This window comes from Alosa pseudoharengus, unplaced genomic scaffold (genome assembly GCF_046254945.1).
Source record: "Alosa pseudoharengus isolate Yale_2024_CS ecotype anadromous, Long Island Sound unplaced genomic scaffold, YU_APseudo_1.1 YU_APseudo_1.1_scf_14, whole genome shotgun sequence".
Classification (NCBI taxonomy): Eukaryota; Metazoa; Chordata; class Actinopteri; order Clupeiformes; family Clupeidae; genus Alosa; species Alosa pseudoharengus.
The window spans coordinates 27,144,902-27,165,253 of record NW_027468609.1 but is presented as its reverse complement, the minus strand read 5'-3'; the positions used below and the strand labels follow the sequence as shown (position 1 = coordinate 27,165,253).

Below are 20,352 nucleotides of genomic sequence, written 5' to 3'. Positions count from 1 at the left end.
ACAAAACAGTAATGGCCAAGTTGTTCTGGTATGACACATTTCTCTCTGGCTAGAAATCAGGCCCTTTACCATAAACCAATATATTTAGTGCTTATATTATTTTTGTATTATAGGCATGATAGTATAAGATAAACATATACACATTATATAATAGAACATGTAATAGAGGGTTAATGCATTTAATTTGTAGATGCATGAAGTTACTGTTATTGGCACTAACCCAGCTAAACCTGGATGATTATATTTTCATTTGGAATAGTGAGGTCTGTATGGGAAGATGTAATGCATTTCTGAAGACCTGGATTTTACTTTCAATAGAATTCCCTTTGGTAACTTGCAATTCAAGTTGCCTTCAAATGCATATTGGCAGTCAAGCCTAAAATTAGTTGGGTATTTGGAGCATAAGACATTCTGCAAGACGTGCTGCATAACTCAGTTGAGTTATTGAGTTTATAATTAAATCCCTTTATTACAAAACAGTCAAATAAGAACTTCAATATATCACTTGAATGCCTTACATATATTAAAGAATAGTTCAACACAGTGCATGCCTTTAGATAAAGTTTTTGATGAGTAAAAATATGTAAAAATAAGAAAGTATCTCTTTAATAAATTGTTATCAAATACTTAAACCATTCTACAAATCATGTAATTTTCTTCTTTTCTGAGCCTATCTTTAACAGAGCAGCTAAGACATTCTGACTTTCATAAAATGAAAACTGAATGTTCTGTTGCAGCCTTAAACCTGATGGTCAGATTACCAGTTTACAAGTCAACCAAGTAACAAGAAAACCTAGAACTGAAGAATTTTCCCCCCAAAAATCTTGTATGAATGAATTGTGACACGCCTTGACTTGATTTGAATTCCAACTACTTCTCAATAAGACTTCTTGGCACAGTCAAGTCCTTTCACACAAGAGCAAAAAAAACAACAACAACATAATCTCAAAAATCTGTTGTGTCATTGCATGCCATTAGCTGCTGCGCATTACTGTCCCACGTTAGCATGAGGCGTCACAGTGGGCTTAGAAGGCGAAGGACTGCGTCTCCTCAGTGGTGGGATCGCAGGAAGGACTTGCATGCTCCGTAGGGGTTCTCCGACTGCTGCGGGCGGCAGGGAGCAGAGGGACTGGCTCTGAGGGAGTCCTGCTTTGTGCTGCTTGGGGGCGTTTGGAGGAGGCAGGCTGACCAAGCCCCGGCCGAGGGAGCCAAGAGGCAGGGATTTGGACTTCTTCACTCCCTGAGACACCTGGTCAGGTGGAAGGGAGACTGAACAAAATAAAGATTATTTTCATTACCGCTATTATTTTAATAATCAGCTAATGATGTTACATGATGTGATTGCTAACAGATGGCCTCTGTAATCTCACACAGGTTGGATTTTGGACTGGACTGAAAGATGTTTTAAATCAATTTATTGTGTGTGTGTGTGTGTGTGTGTACTTACCTCATATACAGTACATACATTTCTACCTAAGTTATCCTGAGGTGTACAATGGAGGACAGTGTACATGACTAGTATGGATGTGTGTGATCCCTTTTCCACTTTGAGCAAACATGTAGTACTTACATCGGTGAGTACAGTGGTCGCGTATAGGTGCCAGGCTGTTGCGTGCTAGGCCAGACTCCCTCATCCGCAGGCCATTCAGAGGTAGTAGGTGTGTGTTTGGAACTGTGAACAATATCAGTAGAAAGGGAAGAAAAGGTTCAGAGATTGAGACTGAGAACATGGTTTTTATTTCTCATAATCAGGCCACCGTCTGGAGCCTGCAAGCTTCCACTATTGGTAATGTATTACAGCATTCTGGAATTATTGTCCTCTCTTTTACCAAACAAAAAAGAAGAAGTGCATATGTGCACTTATCACAGGATGTGGTTTGGGTGTATCTACTGTTTTGGTACGAGACGGGGCAACTGAGTGGTGGCTTAACTGAACTAAAGGCTGCTCAGACACCCCTGCTAATCAAAATTATCTGAACTATGCACATCTTAGTGTCTGTGCACAGAAGATATATGAATTCTAGTGTTAAAAAGTCCAATAGGTGTTGGAGAAAGCAAATTTGTGATTTGCAAAACATCAGACTGTGTTGGTGTTTAACTTACACAGTATTTCACAGTGGATATACGGTCTTAGCTCTTCCTGCTGTTGTTGAATTTGCCCTTGACTGTCTTAGTAATGATGATGGATTTCATAGTGTTTTGTTCAGACTGCAGGGCAACTTTCTAAGAGCTACTACACAGTAGTCTGGAGTTAACAGAAAGCAAGCTATGTGTTCTATTGCTAATGAGACACAGTAAGATCACTCCACTGGACGGAATGTTTGTTGACATAAGTGACAACCACACAAACACTTCAGACGGAATGTTTTCAGTAAGAGGTGCTAGCAGTCAACCATTATTTCTAACAGCAAAGTTTCATACCAAATATAACCACTGCTTTCTATTGGGTATTTTTAGCCAAAGTAATCAAAAGGTCACCTCAATCAAATACAGTGACTAATTTGAGTATTACCTCTTTGTAATCACCAAGACACCAACTATTTTTCTCAGTAACTAACAGATTACAACTACATTTTTTTTGTTACATAAATGGTATAAAATGTGTTATGCTGTTCAAGCTAATCATGTTGTTTGAATCACTTCAGGTATTCATTGGGTCTGTTACATTTCAGCAGAAGTACCTTGCTCATTTTTTTGAATGTATGGGATTTGTTTTGGACAGAGCACATCTAAGGGGCCTGACGCTTCGTGATGAGTTCGATCCAGCAGTCTCTCAGACGGTGATGATACCCAAGCCTTATGGGTCAGGACTTGACTGGACTCCGTCTTCCAGGTCTGGCCTACCAATTTCTGGCTCTTGGCTCTGCTGTCAAACAGGTCGTGTTCACTCTTGCTCTTCTGAGACCGGTGTGCAAGGTGGCTGATCATTTGGCCGCCCGAATTCCTTTGGACCATAAACTGTGTGCTGGCCAGCAGTGAGTTTCCTAGGGTGATCGGCGGAAGACTCTGTGTGCGGATGGGCGGAAGTCCCTTGATTTCCTTTAAGGTGTGGTCCTCCAGGATCCCCAGCTTTTGTGGTTCGCACGACCTCTTCATCAAGGCCATTCCGTCTTCTCGTGAGTTTATCCCAGACGAGTCTGACAGGCAGTCAAACATGGTGATGATGTCGTCCACCTCAGACGTCTCCTCCGACTGGTGTCGATCATGGTTTGGTACTTTCTGTAGTGCTGCATGAAGCTCCTTCTTTTTCTTACAAGAGAAGATGTTGTTGAGCATGCGGAACTTGCCCTCTTTTTTGCTGGCCAGGTCATTATTCTGGGAATGTAGCTGTCGGGTCGACTCTAACCTGTAAAAATGTATATTTCAGTTAGGTGTGTTTGTAATTAAATATCTTAACCAGTAGCATAGTGCATAGCATGGTGCATTACAGATGACACTATGACTCCATTGCCCCCCAAAAAAGAATAAGGCAAGATATTTTCAAGTTCTGCAGTTATTTCAATGGGGCATTCTGCCATCATAGGTTCCAGAATGTATGTTTTTTTCCCTCTACTCATGGTGTAGGAATTAAGTTTGGCATAAATGGTGCTGGCATTAGGTTGTTCACTTCATGGTGCCATCAGATGCGACCTCACCAGCAATTCTGGGGCAATAACAACAGAGTTCAGTCTTTGATGAACTGCAAAGTCCTGATAAAATCACTTTACATGTAGATATTTAGAAAATTATTAATATATATATATATATATATATATATATATATATATATATATATGTATTATTAATTATCCTTCTTTTTCACATTGTCATTCAACATTAGTCTATGTGTGCTGCTATATGAATACTTCTACAGATACAGATAGAAAATAATAATAATAATAATAATAATAATAATTCAACATTTAACTGATCAAAACTGTGCTAACAATAGTAATATAAAATATGCAACAGCAACATTTTTCCACAGACTGAGGAAGTGAAACTTTCATGAGTAAAAATAAACCTGGTCTAGCCCAAGAGGGACTTTAATCTCAGGGGTCAGAGGAGAAGACAACATTACAATATAGCTGCAAGCAGCAATGTGGGGCTTTTGTGAGGCTTGGTCTGAAGACCACATATGCAAAATTTTGTGAAAAATTGACAAAATGTGAGACCTGTGGAAACTTTTTTGATTAAATCCAATATGGTGAAAATCCCAAATTGGGATTGGGGTGTGTGGAACTCAAAATTTGAACTTGAACGGTACCTAATTTTTTAATAATGGTTCAAAAGCTACAGGCGTTGATGCAACTCCAACTTTGACCATTTGGTGTGGCAGTGGTTGGTGGAGCACTGAATGAAGGAAATGTCTCCAATCAATGTGCCGTATTTGACACTTTTACCATACAGTTCTGGGAGCTACCATAGACTCCAATGGCAAAGAAAAAAGACGAATAATAATAAGAAAAGGTAGGCACATAATGGGTGCCTTCACAGGTTCACTGCTAGGCCCCGAAATCTTTAATATACTCTGAGGGGGAAGGAAGGGCACACAAGGGAGGTATTTTAGTTGAAGTGAAACTGGATGCTGAGTTTGATAAAAATACACTGCAAATTACAGCAGTTTCAAACTCCAAATAGCAACTCAATGCAATAAATGCACCCCCTGATCACAGCACACAACAGCTAACAGTTTCCCCACATTATGTATCAAATTTTGTGACCATACACAGAGGGCAATGAATGCAAAATTAACAACAACAAAACAAGCAAGCAACCCAGTAAACAAACAAACAAACAAACAAACAAACAAACAAAAACACTGCCTGTCCTACCTGTTCTCAGTGGAGAGAAGTTTGATGCAGGCTGTGTGGCCGCAGTACATGGCGTAGGTCAGCGGTGTGTTCTCGTTGATGTCTCTGGGCTCTGGCTCAACGCCCAGCTGCAGTAGGGCCTGCACACAGTCCACTTTGCCTGCTGCTGCCGCCCAGTGCAAGGGGGTTCTGGTGCACGCACACACAGAGAGACACACACATCTTATTTGTGGCCCTGGAGGACACACTGCTGCTAAAATATGGGGTAATACTCATATGTGTCCCAGGTCACCTTTGAAAGTGATCTGATGGAATGGATAATGTGTACTGAGGGCATTCATAACTGTATTTAAAGGTGTCAAATCACTATCAGACAGTACATTTCTAATGTTAAAGCACAATGTTTGGTCATGTGAAGGACAGATAAATATGTGTCTTTCCCACCAGCTGTCCAGGATATACATATGCAGCTCTGCATCCAAGGTAGGAAACACACAGCAAAAAAGAAAGAAAATTTTTCCAGCACGACACTGTAAACTATATCGCCAAAACACACCAGGTTTTGCATATCTTGAAGGTAGTTAGAATAGATGCTACTGTAGTGCTCCTATAGAAGGGAAAAATACACGCACCATTTCTTTTCTACATATTCTTGTCCTAATAATATCTTTTTCTTTATTATTCCAAGCACTATTCTTGTTTCCTTTAAAGTTTTTAATGTGTCTTTTCCTGTATTTTGTTTGTGCACAAAGTCATAATTTCAGCTATGAACACTAAATAAATACAATTAACACATTTACTGCTTCAATAAGTTTGTGCATCGACCAGGAGAATGTTTTTGAGGCCCGTTGCCAAAGCACTGCAATGTAAGTGAGACACACTTGTTTCGCTTTACTTTCCCATACGTTGCAGTTAACACGTTATGAAAGAAGATGAAGATTGGTATGACACTTTAGCCACAGGATGTGCTTGCACCACTGCAGCATGCTTACACCACATGTACCTGTGAGATTAGAAATAGTCACAAGCTCAAGTCATGTTACGTTTCTCACTATCCCACGGTGAAGACAAGACATATTTTACCAATTAAGTCCACAGACAAACATAAGATTCAAGTAAACAATAAATGAGTAAATAAGAAGGCATCATATTATATGTCATCATATTAAAGGTTTCGGGGCCTAGCAGTGAACCTGTGAAGGCACCCATTATGTGCCTACCTTTTCTTATTATTATTCGTCTTTTTTCTTTGCCATTGGAGTCTATTGAATGTCTATGCACAATATCAACCCAATTTTGCTGCTCTTATTTCTTCATTGTATGTGCTTTCTTATTTACTCATTTATTGTTTACTTGAATGTTATGTTTGTCTGTGGACTTAATTGGTAAAATATGTCTTGTCTTCACCGTGGGATAGTGAGAAACGTAATTTCAATCTCTTTGTATGTCTGGGCATGTGAAGAAATTGACAATAAAGCAGACTTTGACTTTGACTTTGATGTTCCTTCTCTAAAACTTCATGGGAAGTATCTGCTTGTGAGAAGCAAAATCCAGAAACAAATCACATGCAAAATAGGCCTTACAGCCCTTATTTAATTATTGAAATGAGTGAGTGCTTCTACCTCCCATAGTATAAACCGACTGTACAGATTTTGTTTTACTTGTTAAACATTGAAATTTAAAGCCAAGAATGTAAAATAAAAACAAGAACATTAAGGAAAAAATATGTTTTTGTGCTGTCAGAATTGCATTCATGATTGAAGTGTTACCATTTAAAATGTCATTTACTCAGTTAGTGAGGCTAGTGACTGAGGCTGTGTTTTTGACAAACTTTAGAGGAATGTGCATTTCACAAGCACCACGTTATCTGATATTGTGATTTGCTGTCAGATAGAAAAAAGAAAAAGAAAAACAACTCTCAAAACCTCACAGCACATACCGCTCGTCAACATCCAGTGCTTGCAGGTTGGTCTCAGGAACACGTGCAAGCTCATAGATGATGTCGCTGAAGCCAGCTGCTGCAGCAATGTGCACGCACGTTTTGCCGTTCTCATCATCGTAGTTGATCACAGACGGGCCAAGATGGTGTTCAAGGATTAGTGAGCACATGAATCTGCTGCCACTCTGTCAGATAAAAAACAGAGCACACATTGCGGTTTCAGACTGGAGCATTTCTCCACTAGTAAACCACTGCTTTTCCTGTTTCAACATTTTCCAGTCTGTGAGCGTCCTGATATGAAACATGTTAGATATAACTTCAAAAGCAGTTCTCAGTATAAGCATCCATTTGACTGTCAGTTGAACTTAAATGATACAAACAGCTTGCAACACATTTGCAATTCAGCAGTTTGCATCCTTCACATAAAATATTAAAACTCCAAACTCCAAAAACACACCTTTGTTCTGCCAGTTAACCCTAAAGGCATATTTTTTTTTTGTAACCAAACACCAAAAGGTTTCCAGAGAAGTGTCCTTGTCTAATGCTTCTAGTAAAGTGTCCTTGTAAACACGTCCTTGCCTAACGAAAAACCTTAACATGCAAACACTCTGTTTGCTTCCAATGAGTAAATAGAATGGAAGACGTTTAACCACAAGCCAGCATGTGTTCAACCACAAGCCAGCATGTTTGTGTATTGTAAGGAAATGTGTTGTGTTGTGTGGAAGTGGTTCAGAATGGAAATGAAAAGGTTCAGATGCAACAGTCCATTTTTTATGAATTTACAGAAATATACTGGTATTTATATGTATAATATTTTTCAATTTGATATCAGTCAAGCTGTAGTTGGATTGTGTTGATTTAAATATGTTTGCATCTGAACTATTCATATATTGGCTAGTGGCTATTGGTGTCTAGGGACCGACTCTGACATAACAAAAGTTTATATATGACTTTACAAAGACTCCCCACCCTCAGAAAGGGAGTCCCCATCTCAGCCATCTACATCCCTCAAAAAAAATACAGTTTTGATGTAAAGGGACACCCCCTACACCATAGAAAATACACAGCTTTTTTTTTTTTACTACTTATTGGGACAAAATACATTTCACAAACACTTGAGTTCATGATCTCCAGGGACTTTCAAACACCAGAAATGTTATGCCACTACCAACTGACTAACAAATGATTCTCAGAGTATCAAGCTACATCACCCTTTGTGAGCAAATAATTATTCTCAAGAAGAAAGTCACATTATACCCAAATAATAAGTCCTGGGCCAGCAGATCTCTCTCAGGAAGATTAAAAGATAGCTTTCTAAACAGGGGGACATGCATAAAACTAAAGATGCTCAACAGTTGGCCAAATTGCAGTTCAAGGACAAGGTGGAGGACCAGCTGAAGAATGACAGTGCTCACTGTGCTTGGAGAGGGATTAAGGCTATGGTGGGGAATTCAGGACAAGACAAAAAGGGATGTATATATCTGACGAAACCAATTCTGTCCTGGCAGACGAGTTGAACGAGTTCTATCTAAGATTTGACCCCCACGACTTAACGATGAACTGGCCGAATTCAGAGTTGAGTCAGATTGTTTCTAGTTAATGAAATGGATGTCTGGAGAACTCTTGAACAGACAAGCATAAGGAAAGCCAGAGGCCTGACTGTATCAGTGGCCGACTGCTTAAAAACTGTACTCAGTTCTTGTGTGGTATTCTCAAATTTATTTTCCAGCTCTCTTTGCCACACAAAAAGTTCCCATGCTATGGAAAGAATCTGTAGTTGTTCCAGTGACCAAGGTTCCACGGTTCTGACCCTTCTGGTGATGAAAGGTTTTGAGCGTATTGTGAAGAGGAGTCTATTGTCTATGACACAGAGCATGATAGACCCACTCCAATTCACATACCAACCAAGCAAGGGAGTCGAGGATGCCACAGCAACATTGGTGGCCTTGGACTTGGCTACTGGGCACCTGGAAGGCAAGAGGACACATGTGCACACTCATGTTTTGTTGACTTCTCATCAGCTTTTAACTGCATGCAGCCTCATATTCTAGCTTACAGGCTGATGCAATTCCCAGGCACTGACTACTCACTATATGTTAGCTGGACAACTTTTTAATAATGAGGTTGCAGAGAACTCGTGTGAACAACACTATGTCTATCATGTGTTCCACAGGATCACCTCAGGGGTGTGTTTTGTCCCCTCTGTTATTTGAGCTCTACACCAATGACTGCCAGAGTAAGTTTGAATCAAGACATACTGTATCAAGCAAGTATGCTGATGACTCTGTGATTATCAGTCTCCTGCAGGACCATGAGATGGGCCATGGACCAGTTTTGGATGAATTTATTACATTATAGCTCAATCAATGTCTCTAAGACAAAAGAGATGCATATAGACTTCTGCCATAGCCCTTCTACCACTGCACCAACTCTCATAAATGGCACAGACAAGCCAATACAAGTAGTTGGGCACGGTCTTAGATGATAAATTGACCTTTGATGCCAATATTGATCCATCTCAAAAAAGGCCAATCAGAGACTTTTCTTTTTTGAGGAAGTTGAAGGGATCAAGTGTTGACAAATCACTTCATAAAAATGTTTTACACATCTTTTATTGCATCAGTTTTAACTTTTGCTATGATCTGCTGGTTTGGCAACCTTAGTGTAACAAACAAAAGTAGGCTTGGTAAAATGTTTACTCTGTCAGATCACTAACCTCAGGACTCAGGACTAACCTCAATAACATTGGGCATGTGTATGAGGTCAGAGCGACACAAAGAGCAATGGCCATTTATGGCAATCATTATTTATCATCTCATGCTTATGTTGATTGAGTGAACAGTATTTGTGCTGGCTATTTGCTGTGAACCAAATTTCCCTTGGGACATTAAAGACTATCCAATCCAATCCAAGTTGAAATCCCAGTAACTTCAGATTTCAGCATGTGAATTAGTGACTATCAGTGTTGGGGAAGTTACTTTTAAAAAGTAGTGTTTGCTCGTTACTCATTAATTCTCAAAAAAGTAACCCGTTACTTTACTTAGTTACCCTCTATGGAAAGTAACTTTTTACGTTACTTTTACGTTGCTCGACTTTGGGCAGAACCCAATATCTGTTCCTCAATGTGTAGGCCTACATAAAGTTCTACTATGGAGGACATAACATTTCTTTTGTGCTCTTTATTATAAAAAATGCCACAAACAGAGCACTTGACAAGAAAACATTGGGTTTATAGGCTTCAACACCACAACTGAAGCCCTATGAAACAATATCAAATAACATAGCCTTGCTACATCTTGGGCATATAGGTGAACACAAAATATATGAGGGCTTATTTTATAGCCTTATACTCTTTCATTAAACAGGCGCTCCTCCAAAATTTGGTGCAAAGCTAGTGCAAATCGTATCAATAGGCTGGCAGTTGAGTTAACGGCAGTAGACAAAATCAGGGGACAGTGTAGGCTAGGCTACAACTAACACTCACATTCCTCCCCTTAGTTTCAACGAGTTCGAAGTAATGTGAATAGGCTACCTCCATCCCACAGAAGTTAGCGTTGGCTGCGTCTCGCTTGCTATGATTGCTCTTCATTGTCACCAGCCTCTGTCACGTACCGTGTGGAGCAATAATTGCACTTCATGCTACCAGTGTTGGGGAAGTTTTAAAAAGCAGTGTTTGCTCGTTACTCGTTACTTACTCAAAAAAGTAACCTCTTACTTTACTTAGTTACCCTCTATAGAAAGTAACTTTTTACGTTACTCGTTACTTTTATGTTACTTTTATGTTGATCGACTTTGGGCAGAATCCAATATCTGTTCCTAAATGTGTAGGCCTACATACAGTAAAGTTCTACTATGGAGGACATAACAGGTATTTTGTGCTATTTATTATAAAAAAATGCCACAAACAAAGCACTTGACAAGAAAACATTGGGCTTATAAGCTTCAACACCACAACTAAAGCCCTATGAAGCAATATCAAATAACATACCCTCGATTCATCTTGGGCATATAGGTGAACACTAATATATGAGGGCTTATTTTATAGCCTTATACTCTTTCATTAAACAGGCACTCCTCCGAAATTTGGTGCAAAGCTAGTGCAAATCGTATCAATAGGCTGGCAGTTGAGTTAATGGCAGTGGACAAAATCAGGGCACAGTGTAGGCTACAACTAACACTCACATTCCTCCCCTTAGTTTCAACAAGTTCGAAGTAATGTCCATCCCTCAGAAGTTAGCGTTGGCTGCGTCTCGCTTAATTGCCACCAGCCTCTGTCACGTACCATGTGGAGCTATGATTGCACTTCATGCTACCAGCCTCTGTCACGTAGGCTGCCGTGTGGAGCTCGTGCCTATTGCGCAAGCGCGCAGCTGAGAAAGCAGCGTCGCTGTCAAACCTGTCCCTAGGAAAAGTAACTTTGCGCCGATATGAAAAAGGAACTACGTTGCGTTTCCAAATTTTCAGTAGTAGTGCGTTACACTACTTTTTACTCGAAAAAGTAGTTACGTTACTGTAACTCGTTACTTTGTAACGCGTTACACACAACACTGGTGACTATAGCCAAAGTCCTTATAGGCAAGTCGCGCGATTTGGCAGCCATCTTGGTAACGCACTTTGGGCACTTATCGGGCAGCTATTTGCCTATTCAAGTAAATGGGACAGGCATACAGGAAGGGGCCATATTGGCGTTACAAACTAACCCTTCTTTGATTGTTGTGTCTCATTAGAAAGTGTCTCTGCTAAAGCTAAAATGCTATGGAAATTTGCTATGGTTCCGAGGAGAAGAGAGCCAGTGAGAGCAAATAAGAATGCAACACAGTCAAGTCCATATGTCTCTTGTAGCCCCTGCTGCGCCATGGTGAATAGGTTGTAATGACAGAGCAGAGGTGTAGGCCTACAGTATAGGAGAGGCGCACCTGCACTGCCCAGTGGAGGGCTGTCTTGAAGTCTTTGTCCACCAGAGTGGGGTCAGCCCCTTTCTGCAGCAGGGCTTGCACGTGCTCCGGACGGTTGTGGAAGGAGGCCCAGTGAAGAGCGGTCATTCCCTATACCATGACAAAACAATGGCACATGAAAGTGAGGCACAGGCCATCTATGTCTATTTGTGCAAGGTGTGATGAATATTGTTTATAAAGTTGTCCATTATTTTTGGCCGCAGTATCTTTGGTATTAGTTTTGAACTTGAAATAGGCCTACACTAAGTACAAAATGGGATCAAGAAGTATTCAAGAAGTTTTCATATCTGTCCCTAATGATGCTTTAGAGACACCTGTTCTCTGTTTGTTTATGGATCCTTTACCTCATTGTCTTGATGATTGATTTCACACAGTGTTGACTGCTGCAACAGCACAGCCATAAGTCTGTAAAAGAACAATCAGATAGCTGGTATATTACAGAGGATGTTATGCGGCATCTGAATCAAGCTTTTCAAATAGGGGCCCCTTCTTATCGTGTTACCGACAAAATCAAGGTGATTTTACATGTGCAGATATTCATACACATGTGTGTGTATGTATGTGTGTGTGTGTGTGTACAAAACACCTGCATATGATATAAAAGGATATAGCCTACAGATCTGTAGTTATAAATAATAAAAAAAATAATAAAACATTTAAATATCATCATTATTTTGTATGGATGAATGTCAGATAACAACAGCAGTTTAAGATGCTTCAGTTCAGCATTAGTAGTGATTAATGTATGGCAAGCAGTTTTAGCTTTCATATGACAGTTTCAATTTAGGCATGTGTCTTCTTATAATTCCCGTTGTTCCCGTAATTCCCTGTAACCAGTTAATCAAGCACATCACACATTGCAGAATGTCTTTGTGGAATAGGCCTATGAACATGATTTGCAAAAACAAATGTTAGGCTTTTTTGAGGCTACCTATATTAGGCTACCTATAAGAAAACATGTGATCTACCCTATTCTGTATTACATTTTGAGTAGGCCAAGGCCTGTTGCTTTTTAATTTGAAAATGGGTGACAGCCTATTCGTGTGCGGACAATGTTGAACATTGACCCTACCCATAGCTTACTTGGATAGAAACCGGTTACTCTGTGTAAATACATCAGTGTTTACCAACATTTTACAAGGAGATGAGTGTATTACGCGTTTGTCAAAGTTTTGACTGGTGTCTCCTCTTCCAATTAGCCAAAAGAGAGAGATTGGGACGGACCAGCTGCTCATCGTAGATCAAAGGTCTCTGGTCGCCATGGGGACCATAAACGTGTCCCTGCAGATGGTGAGCCCTCCCAGAGGAGCCGAACCTGCTGCTCTAGCTGCACAGAGCTAAGTGCTCATAATAGGAATCAGCGGCTGCGGCTGATTCCGTGCTGACACAGCAGACTCACTCTGAATTGATTGCATTCTCTCCACCACATCTTTATTGTGTTTCTGATTTGAGTGCACTTAGTAGGCCTAGCCTACAAGCTACGTGTGCTCTCTTGAATGTGCGTTCCCTCCCGAAACCGGTGCAGGCCTACAATCTAAGCTATATAACGATCTGCAAACATAGTCACTGAATCTTAAGAACATATAATGCAAGGAGCAAATAGGTATTACAGTTATTATCAGTCGCTTTGGTGCATTTCTCGAATCAGAATGCACATTTGCACAACAGTTTAGCCTACATTTCTCAAAACAATTCGGGCAAACTGCACCGCATTGTGGAAAAAGCGTGCATCTTGCTCAAATGCTTAGTTTATGCCTCAAAAACAAATATTTATGCCAATGATACGGTCAATGCAATCAAAATGACGTCATGATGCCATTGTTCGGGTCAAGATAGCCAAACTGTTTTGGCTTGTTATTTTCTAATGAATAATGCGCAAGGCAGCACTATTTTCTATTTCAAAACTACATCAGTGTGTGTGGAGGGGGATGACTGCAAGACAGTGGATATGTTGCAAAGGTTTTTTTCTGTTGAGAGACATTGTGACAGTATAAAGAAAACAAAGGCTTTCACAGCATTGCACAAATGAAAAATGGTCAACAGGGCCTACAGTAAAACACCCCTTGGTCAGAGCTGTGTAGGCCCTACCACTGTATCTTTCCTGTCTGTCAGGTCACATACATTTGCTAGACAAACTATGACAACTAGTTATGACAACTAGTTCAATATATTTGTATGTAATGACACAAGCGATGAAATAAGGTCAATTTGTTTTATGGGGTAGGACTATTCAGCAGGGAACCAGCATAGTGCATTTTGACCATGACATTAGCCATTGAAGTAAAAAAAAAACTGCAAGTTGCATGGATGTACGAAAGCATTGCAAAATGGGGAGAAAACTGCTTCAATGATGTGCACCAGTAATAAGATGATATGGAGTTTGAACAAACAGTTTTGAGAATTACCATTCGGATTTGAGAAATGTGCCATAGCAACTGAGAAAAATTCCGGTGATCATAAAACAATGCATTTTCGGTGATACATCTTTATGTTTTCTTCTTTTAATGCTTTCATACCTGAAGTCGATTTCAGCTGTAGCTGCGTGAAGGGGCAAACGTCCATTTTTATCTGGAATGTTTTGTTTGGCTCCATTGCGCAGAAGGCAAACACAGCCTTCAAGCCAGCCCTTTAGGAAGAAGAACATTTCAGCATGGTGAAAAAGAGATGTTGGTGGTATAGGAATACTTTTAGGTTTAGAGCAGGTGAATGAATTTTAAATGCATTTACATGGTAAAGAAATCATAACCACTACATTTCCTCATCAACAAATTTGTTACCAGATAGGTAGCCAAGGACAGGGAGGTCCTGCCACAGGCATCCTGAGTGTTAATGGAGGCTCCCATCTTCAGAAGCAGCTTCACTGTGTCCAGCTGCCGCCCTGACACTGCATGCATCAGTGGAGTTGAGCCTGTGCAGTGCATAAAACAAATACTGTATGGTAAACTTTTTAATTCATTCAATTCATTCATTCATTCAACCTTTATTTATTGGCAAAGGCTATTTTTAATATTAATGGCTATTTTAAATATTAATGTATGCTATTTGAACCAGTGTTAGAAGTGGATGCTATTTGTACCCTGGTGTATATAGCAATGTCTGCTATTTACACCCTGGTGTAAGTACTGATGGGCAAAGACTATTTTCACCCTGGTACAATAATCTATGTTATTTGCACCAGTGTATAATTAGGAGCGGATGCTATTCACACCCTGGCATATATAGTATTTTTATATTACATTGAAGATTATTCCAGGAAGTAGGGGCAGCATAACAATAGCCTTTAAGTAAACAAGCAGTATTTCTATATATCACATCACCATAGTCTAGAACTGATATAAAAACTTCAGCAGCTTCAACAGCTTCAACAGCTTGTTTCCTACTTCCCATAGGGAGGCTGGCTTTGATGCTGTAGAAGAAACCAATTTTTTGTCACAGTTTTGAGTAAATTGCCTTATTTGACAGCCACTGCCCAAACAAGTGAGACATCTGGACCTTTTGCTTGATTCAGTGGTGTCCCCTAATGGCAGACATGTTCATGTTATGGGTTAAACTTTATCCATCGGCCAAAGTAACATATTCAACCCCATAATTTCTCCATCTCTAAATAGATATCATATTTAGATCCATTCACTTTCATAACTATTGTGTAATCTCAGCGGAAACTAAGCGTGGGGCAGGCCAACCTTTTTTGGCAGGTGACCCTATTTTGATGTCACAAAACATTGGCGACCCCAATCGTTCACAACAAATCTCTGTTGTAACAGTCATAGAGTGGTACTAAAGCAAAGAGTATATAAGTTACTTCTATACTTTGACCAAAGTCCTTTTGGTGCTACTTTGATTTTCCCCAAATGTTCTAGCAAGCACATTAATTTGGCTATGTGCATCCGGTTATTTTGCTACTTTGTTTGGAACGTTGATAAAGCATGATTACGTCAATCAAACATATGTGGGCTGTCTAAGTTAATTTTTACGTAGCCAGATTGTAATGAAGGATCCAATTAGTTAATTAACTTGTATTTCATGGAGTTCTTGATATTTTTTAACTAATGTATGTATATTTTAATGTAATTTAGGTTTACTGGTCAATTGTAAGATACCCATCAAAGGCGACCCTGAGCCGTCCCGACCCCAAGGTGGGAACGATGGCTTAATTATAGCAACAATCGGGCAGAGACAGGCTATGGGACTTTAGCAATGTGCTTTGTTGTCTGATTGAGCAGAAGATGGCAACAACACTGCCAATGCTCTCTGTGCTGTTAGTCTATATAGCCTCACGTTTCCATGTGCTCTCTGTGCTGTTAGTAGGCTATATAGCAGGGGTGGGCAACTAATTTCCCCAAGGGGCCACATGACAAACTGGGACTGTTGAGGAGGGCCAGACCCAAAATACCGAACTCAAGTCTGAACTCAATTCTGTTCAATTCTATTCTGTTCTTGTATAACATTAAGTAAATCATATGGTTTTGTTTACTAGTCGTAAGAACAGATGAAAATGTGAGGGAGACAAAGGAAAAACAGCAATATTTAATCTATGTCCAGTATTTAATCCTCATTCTCGAAAAATATTTTTTGACATTGACATTTTTTTCAGTTTTCAAAGACTGATATAAAAAAGTACTACAATAGCCTATCTATAATTAGGCTAGGTCATGAAAATGTGAAAGGAGTCAGTAGGCCTACACGATAGGCCTGTGCCACCATTTCAACACTCAGCAATATTTCATCATTAAATCATTACCATCAATTAACTTTATGCAGAATTAGACTACGAAAATGTGGAGCAGACAATAGTAGGCTGTCATTCAACATGCACAAAGAAAACTATTTTAAAAATGTAGGCTATGTTTTTGCTTTAACTTTATGCACATAACTGTGATTGGTCAACTCGCTCTGTGTGTTGAGCCGGCTGCTTCAAGCAACCTGTGGGTAGTAGCATCATACTAGTTCGCTAACATAATCTTTGCAAATAAACTCAGACATATTTTGGTTACAATTACGGGGTTGTCCGATTGTAAACTGTCTATCTGCCAGTAACGTTTTGAAATGAACACTTCGTATCGTCAACGAGCAGCAGGAGTTCGTTCTAACAACCTTTGCGGTGGTGAGCGACGCAGACATAAGAGACACAACACTTTGAAAGGTTTACGCCGACGTAAAGGCAACTGCATTGTGTCGACGCAGAAGCATACATTCTTTTCACCAGCACATCAGTGAGGGTGTTTACGTCGTATGCATCCACGCACAAATGTATGGGCGTACAAATAGCAGTCGCTTTCAAAATAAAAACAACGATATTGATTTGCATGCATTATCTCTATGCTAGGCTCTTGACTATTGTTCTTTCACGGACCTTACGCGGGCCGGTCAGGGAAAGCCCACGGGCCGGATGTGGCCCGCGGGCCGTATGTTGCCCATGTATGCTATATAGCCTACGCTTCCATTTGCTCTCTGTAGTCTGTACTGTTAGTCTATATAGCCTTACGCTTCCACGTGCTCTCATGGGTCTCGGTTGACTCTCAGTCTCCGCGCCTTCAAACTATAGTTTTAGTGGGCGCTGGGACCAGTAGTCATTTCACTTGACCTCCCTGCAGCAAACTGCTGATGTTGATGTGTAGTACAGCAATACTCTTTTCACTAATTAGAAGCATGGCAGATTGAACAACATAAAAAATTAGGCATGACCGGTTTCACAGAAGTGTTAATCTTGGTCTATCTACTTAGGTACCACTCTGTTGTAATCACAAGGCAGTGTCTTATAAATAGGATCTGCGTTTATGATTGTATCAAATGCTACTCATGCTAATATTTGACCTCGTCCAATGTATAGTAGGCCTACCTTCTCCATCACAACACTCCAGAATCGAAGGATCCTCTCGGATTGTTGCTGTGAGTGTGTTGACATCCCCACTGGCAGCTGCCTGAAACACTATATTCAGGTCAACTTCATCAGTAGAATCTGAGAAAGAAAGAAAGAAAGAAAGAGATCGAAAGATAAATAGATAGATAGAAAAATAGACAGATGGACAGATAGATAGATAAATAAATGCTTTATTTATCCAAGGGAAATAGAAAGTTGAAGTTTTAAGTGGAAGTTTAGGGTTGTTGAAGTAGAAAACCTAAAAATACACAATGTTTTGGTGTAGACATGCAAAAAGCTTTTTGTGGTGACTCTTGCTTCCGCAGTACATTGAGCTGATCCCTATGGCTGATCCGCTACCTACTTCCTCCGCGTGACAACCTGTATGAGCCAGAAGGCCACTCTCTCCTTCCCCCTTCTATTAGAGGGGTTGCAGGCCTCCCTTCTCAAACAGTTTCCTGCAAAGACATATTTCTCTTTTCTAAGAATGGATTACCAGCTACTTCGTGTTCCCAGAAGAACCGCAGAATAGCTACGCTTTTTTTTTTGTCATGGCCTATGGTGACTGTATGCCTGCTGTAGTGCTCTGTTTATCAGCCTTTTCTCAAATGCTAATGTTAGCATAGCTCCCTGTGCCACCTCATGTGCCTCTTCTGTGTTGACTGCGGAATATAATGAGATTCCAGTTGTGTCACTTTACCCCTACACGGTTGTCATTACATGTGTGTGCTCTCAGCCATGGTTGCAGATGCACCTTCCTCGTAGTGCTCTCAGTGGACAGGTAATTTATTCAAGCAAGGGCCAAAGCCGGCGTGAATACTGACAGCTAAGACCTGCGCCTAACACATCACCTCTCAGATAATGCTCTGTCCTCTGTCGCCAGGTGATGGTATATTCTGAAGCCAAGTGTGAAGAGCTGAGGATTTCCATGGCAACAATGGGCAGCTTCTACCACCCTCTCACCTCCTCCCCAACAGACACAAATGCTCAGACACACACATTCACACACACACACACACACACACACACACGCATAAGCATATACAGTCCAAGCACACACATTTCCCTTGTTCAGTGTTGACTAGTGAATTAGTTTATGACTGCATCTGATCCTTGCTTACCTTTCTGCGGATCAAACACGGATGAGGAGCTGAATTCCATGGTCGATCAGCACATCGTTCGCCGCAGCTCTCAGACAGAGAGGGAGTGGGAGAGAGGGAGATGTGTGAGATCGGCACCTCAGCGGAGCCACCAAAGAACCCCCGATGAAGACATGGTTCTCGCCTCTCTTCTCCTCTCTCTCTCCCCCCCACCCCTTACCTCTCTTAAGAGTCTAAAGTGCCAGGAAAATCCGCAGGCATTCTCTCTGTCAGAACAAGAACGAGGGACTGTGAGAGCAGAGAGAGAGAGAGCGAGAGAGAAATTGACCCAGCTGGGCGAATCGAAAAGAAAGGCAGCAGTAAATAAAGAGAAGACAGGTTTAGGGTTCGGTCCTCTTTGGCTTCGGCTCTCTGTTTCAGCACTGTCAACGTACTGAGATAATAAAAATAATAAAAAAAAAAAGCAGTCAAATATGGAGATTCCCAGCCCGCTTTTTCCTTCACTGTGAAGTAGGCACAGAGATGCGAGCATCCATTCGTGTTGTCTGCCAGGGAGTGGATGGTGAACGGATGAGCGGAGAAGAGGAGGAGGAAGAGGAAGCGGAGGAGGCTGCTGCCTGTATCTGCCTGGGCAATGGATGAATGGAGCCCAGGCTTGGGTGTATCACAGAGCATGTGCGGCACCAATCACAACGCAGCCAGTGCGGTGACTGCACGCAGGGAGCGCAGTTTGTTTTCATTGAGATGGGTAGCGGCCGGGGGTGGTTGAGGAGTGAGAGTGGGAGTGTTGTGACCAGGGAGGGAGCGTAGGAGAGAGGAGGGGAGGGGAAGGGAAAGGAGGTGGGGAGTTTGCAGGGTGGAATGGGAGTAGCGTTCATTAATAAGCATGTTATCTTGACTTCTGGTGAAGTGGCTATTTTTAAACATGCCATTCATTGCCAGAGGGCATATTAATCAAACTCTTATTTTTTCTTTTCTTTTTTTCATGTAGCTTCCAGCCGCTTCTCTCCCTCATGCAGATTGAGAAGGAGCATCGAGGCTAAATTGAGTCCGTTGATAAATTATCTCTCTCTTCTCATGTCATTGTGTTTAGTTGAGTTGTCTGTTTATGCATGCAAGTGAGTGCCTCTCTGTCTGGCAGAATGTCTGATTCTAATTTTACATGCGCTTTGTGACAGAGAATCCCTCCAGCCATCTCATGAGAAAATGGTTCTCCTCCCTACTGTGTACTGTAGGTTTGTCATGTGAGAAATAATGGCCCAAATCGGAAAATTCACTACTGTCTGATAGACACTAAAGGCTCATGTCAGCAGTGCGTGTTTGAAATTTGAAACCATTACTGTGGCTCAAAAGAAAGGGATTTACATGAACATTCTGTGATTCTGTTGATGTTTTTGCTAAACAGCCAATCAATTTACATCCATTCTTTCTGAGGTGCTTAACCCCTTAAGGACCGTGTTGATTGGCTGGGATTATTTTTGGCTTGGTCCAAGGCACTATGTTTGAACCAATAATTGATTTGAGTCATGGACTGTGCCTTTAAACAGTAGGGACAAAAGATGCATTAGAATAGTGGACTGTCCCTTTAAGCAGTAGGGAGACCTCTTGAGGACCCTACATGAGTTCATTCCATTCATATTTATTGCTCATCCCGTCTCCATGGGAACCTTGGAAGACAACATCTGATAGTCACTCTTGTTTTGCT

At 40.8% G+C, this 20,352-nt stretch overlaps 1 protein-coding gene across 1 annotated transcript; it reads right to left on the bottom strand.

Moving 5' to 3' along the window:
- Positions 1–468: 468 nt before the first annotated feature.
- On the bottom strand, positions 469–18,708 carry ankrd55 (ankyrin repeat domain 55). The gene is made up of 11 exons (XM_076283288.1): positions 18,669–18,708; positions 17,527–17,646; positions 14,465–14,595; positions 14,204–14,313; positions 12,032–12,092; positions 11,649–11,777; positions 6,733–6,917; positions 4,815–4,982; positions 2,682–3,346; positions 1,571–1,672; positions 469–1,269 (listed from the first exon to the last, which is right to left on the bottom strand). Exons 1-11 carry the CDS (start codon positions 18,706–18,708, stop codon positions 989–991), a joined length of 1,992 nt encoding a protein of 663 aa, XP_076139403.1. The 3' UTR covers positions 469–988.
- Positions 18,709–20,352: the final 1,644 nt, after the last annotated feature.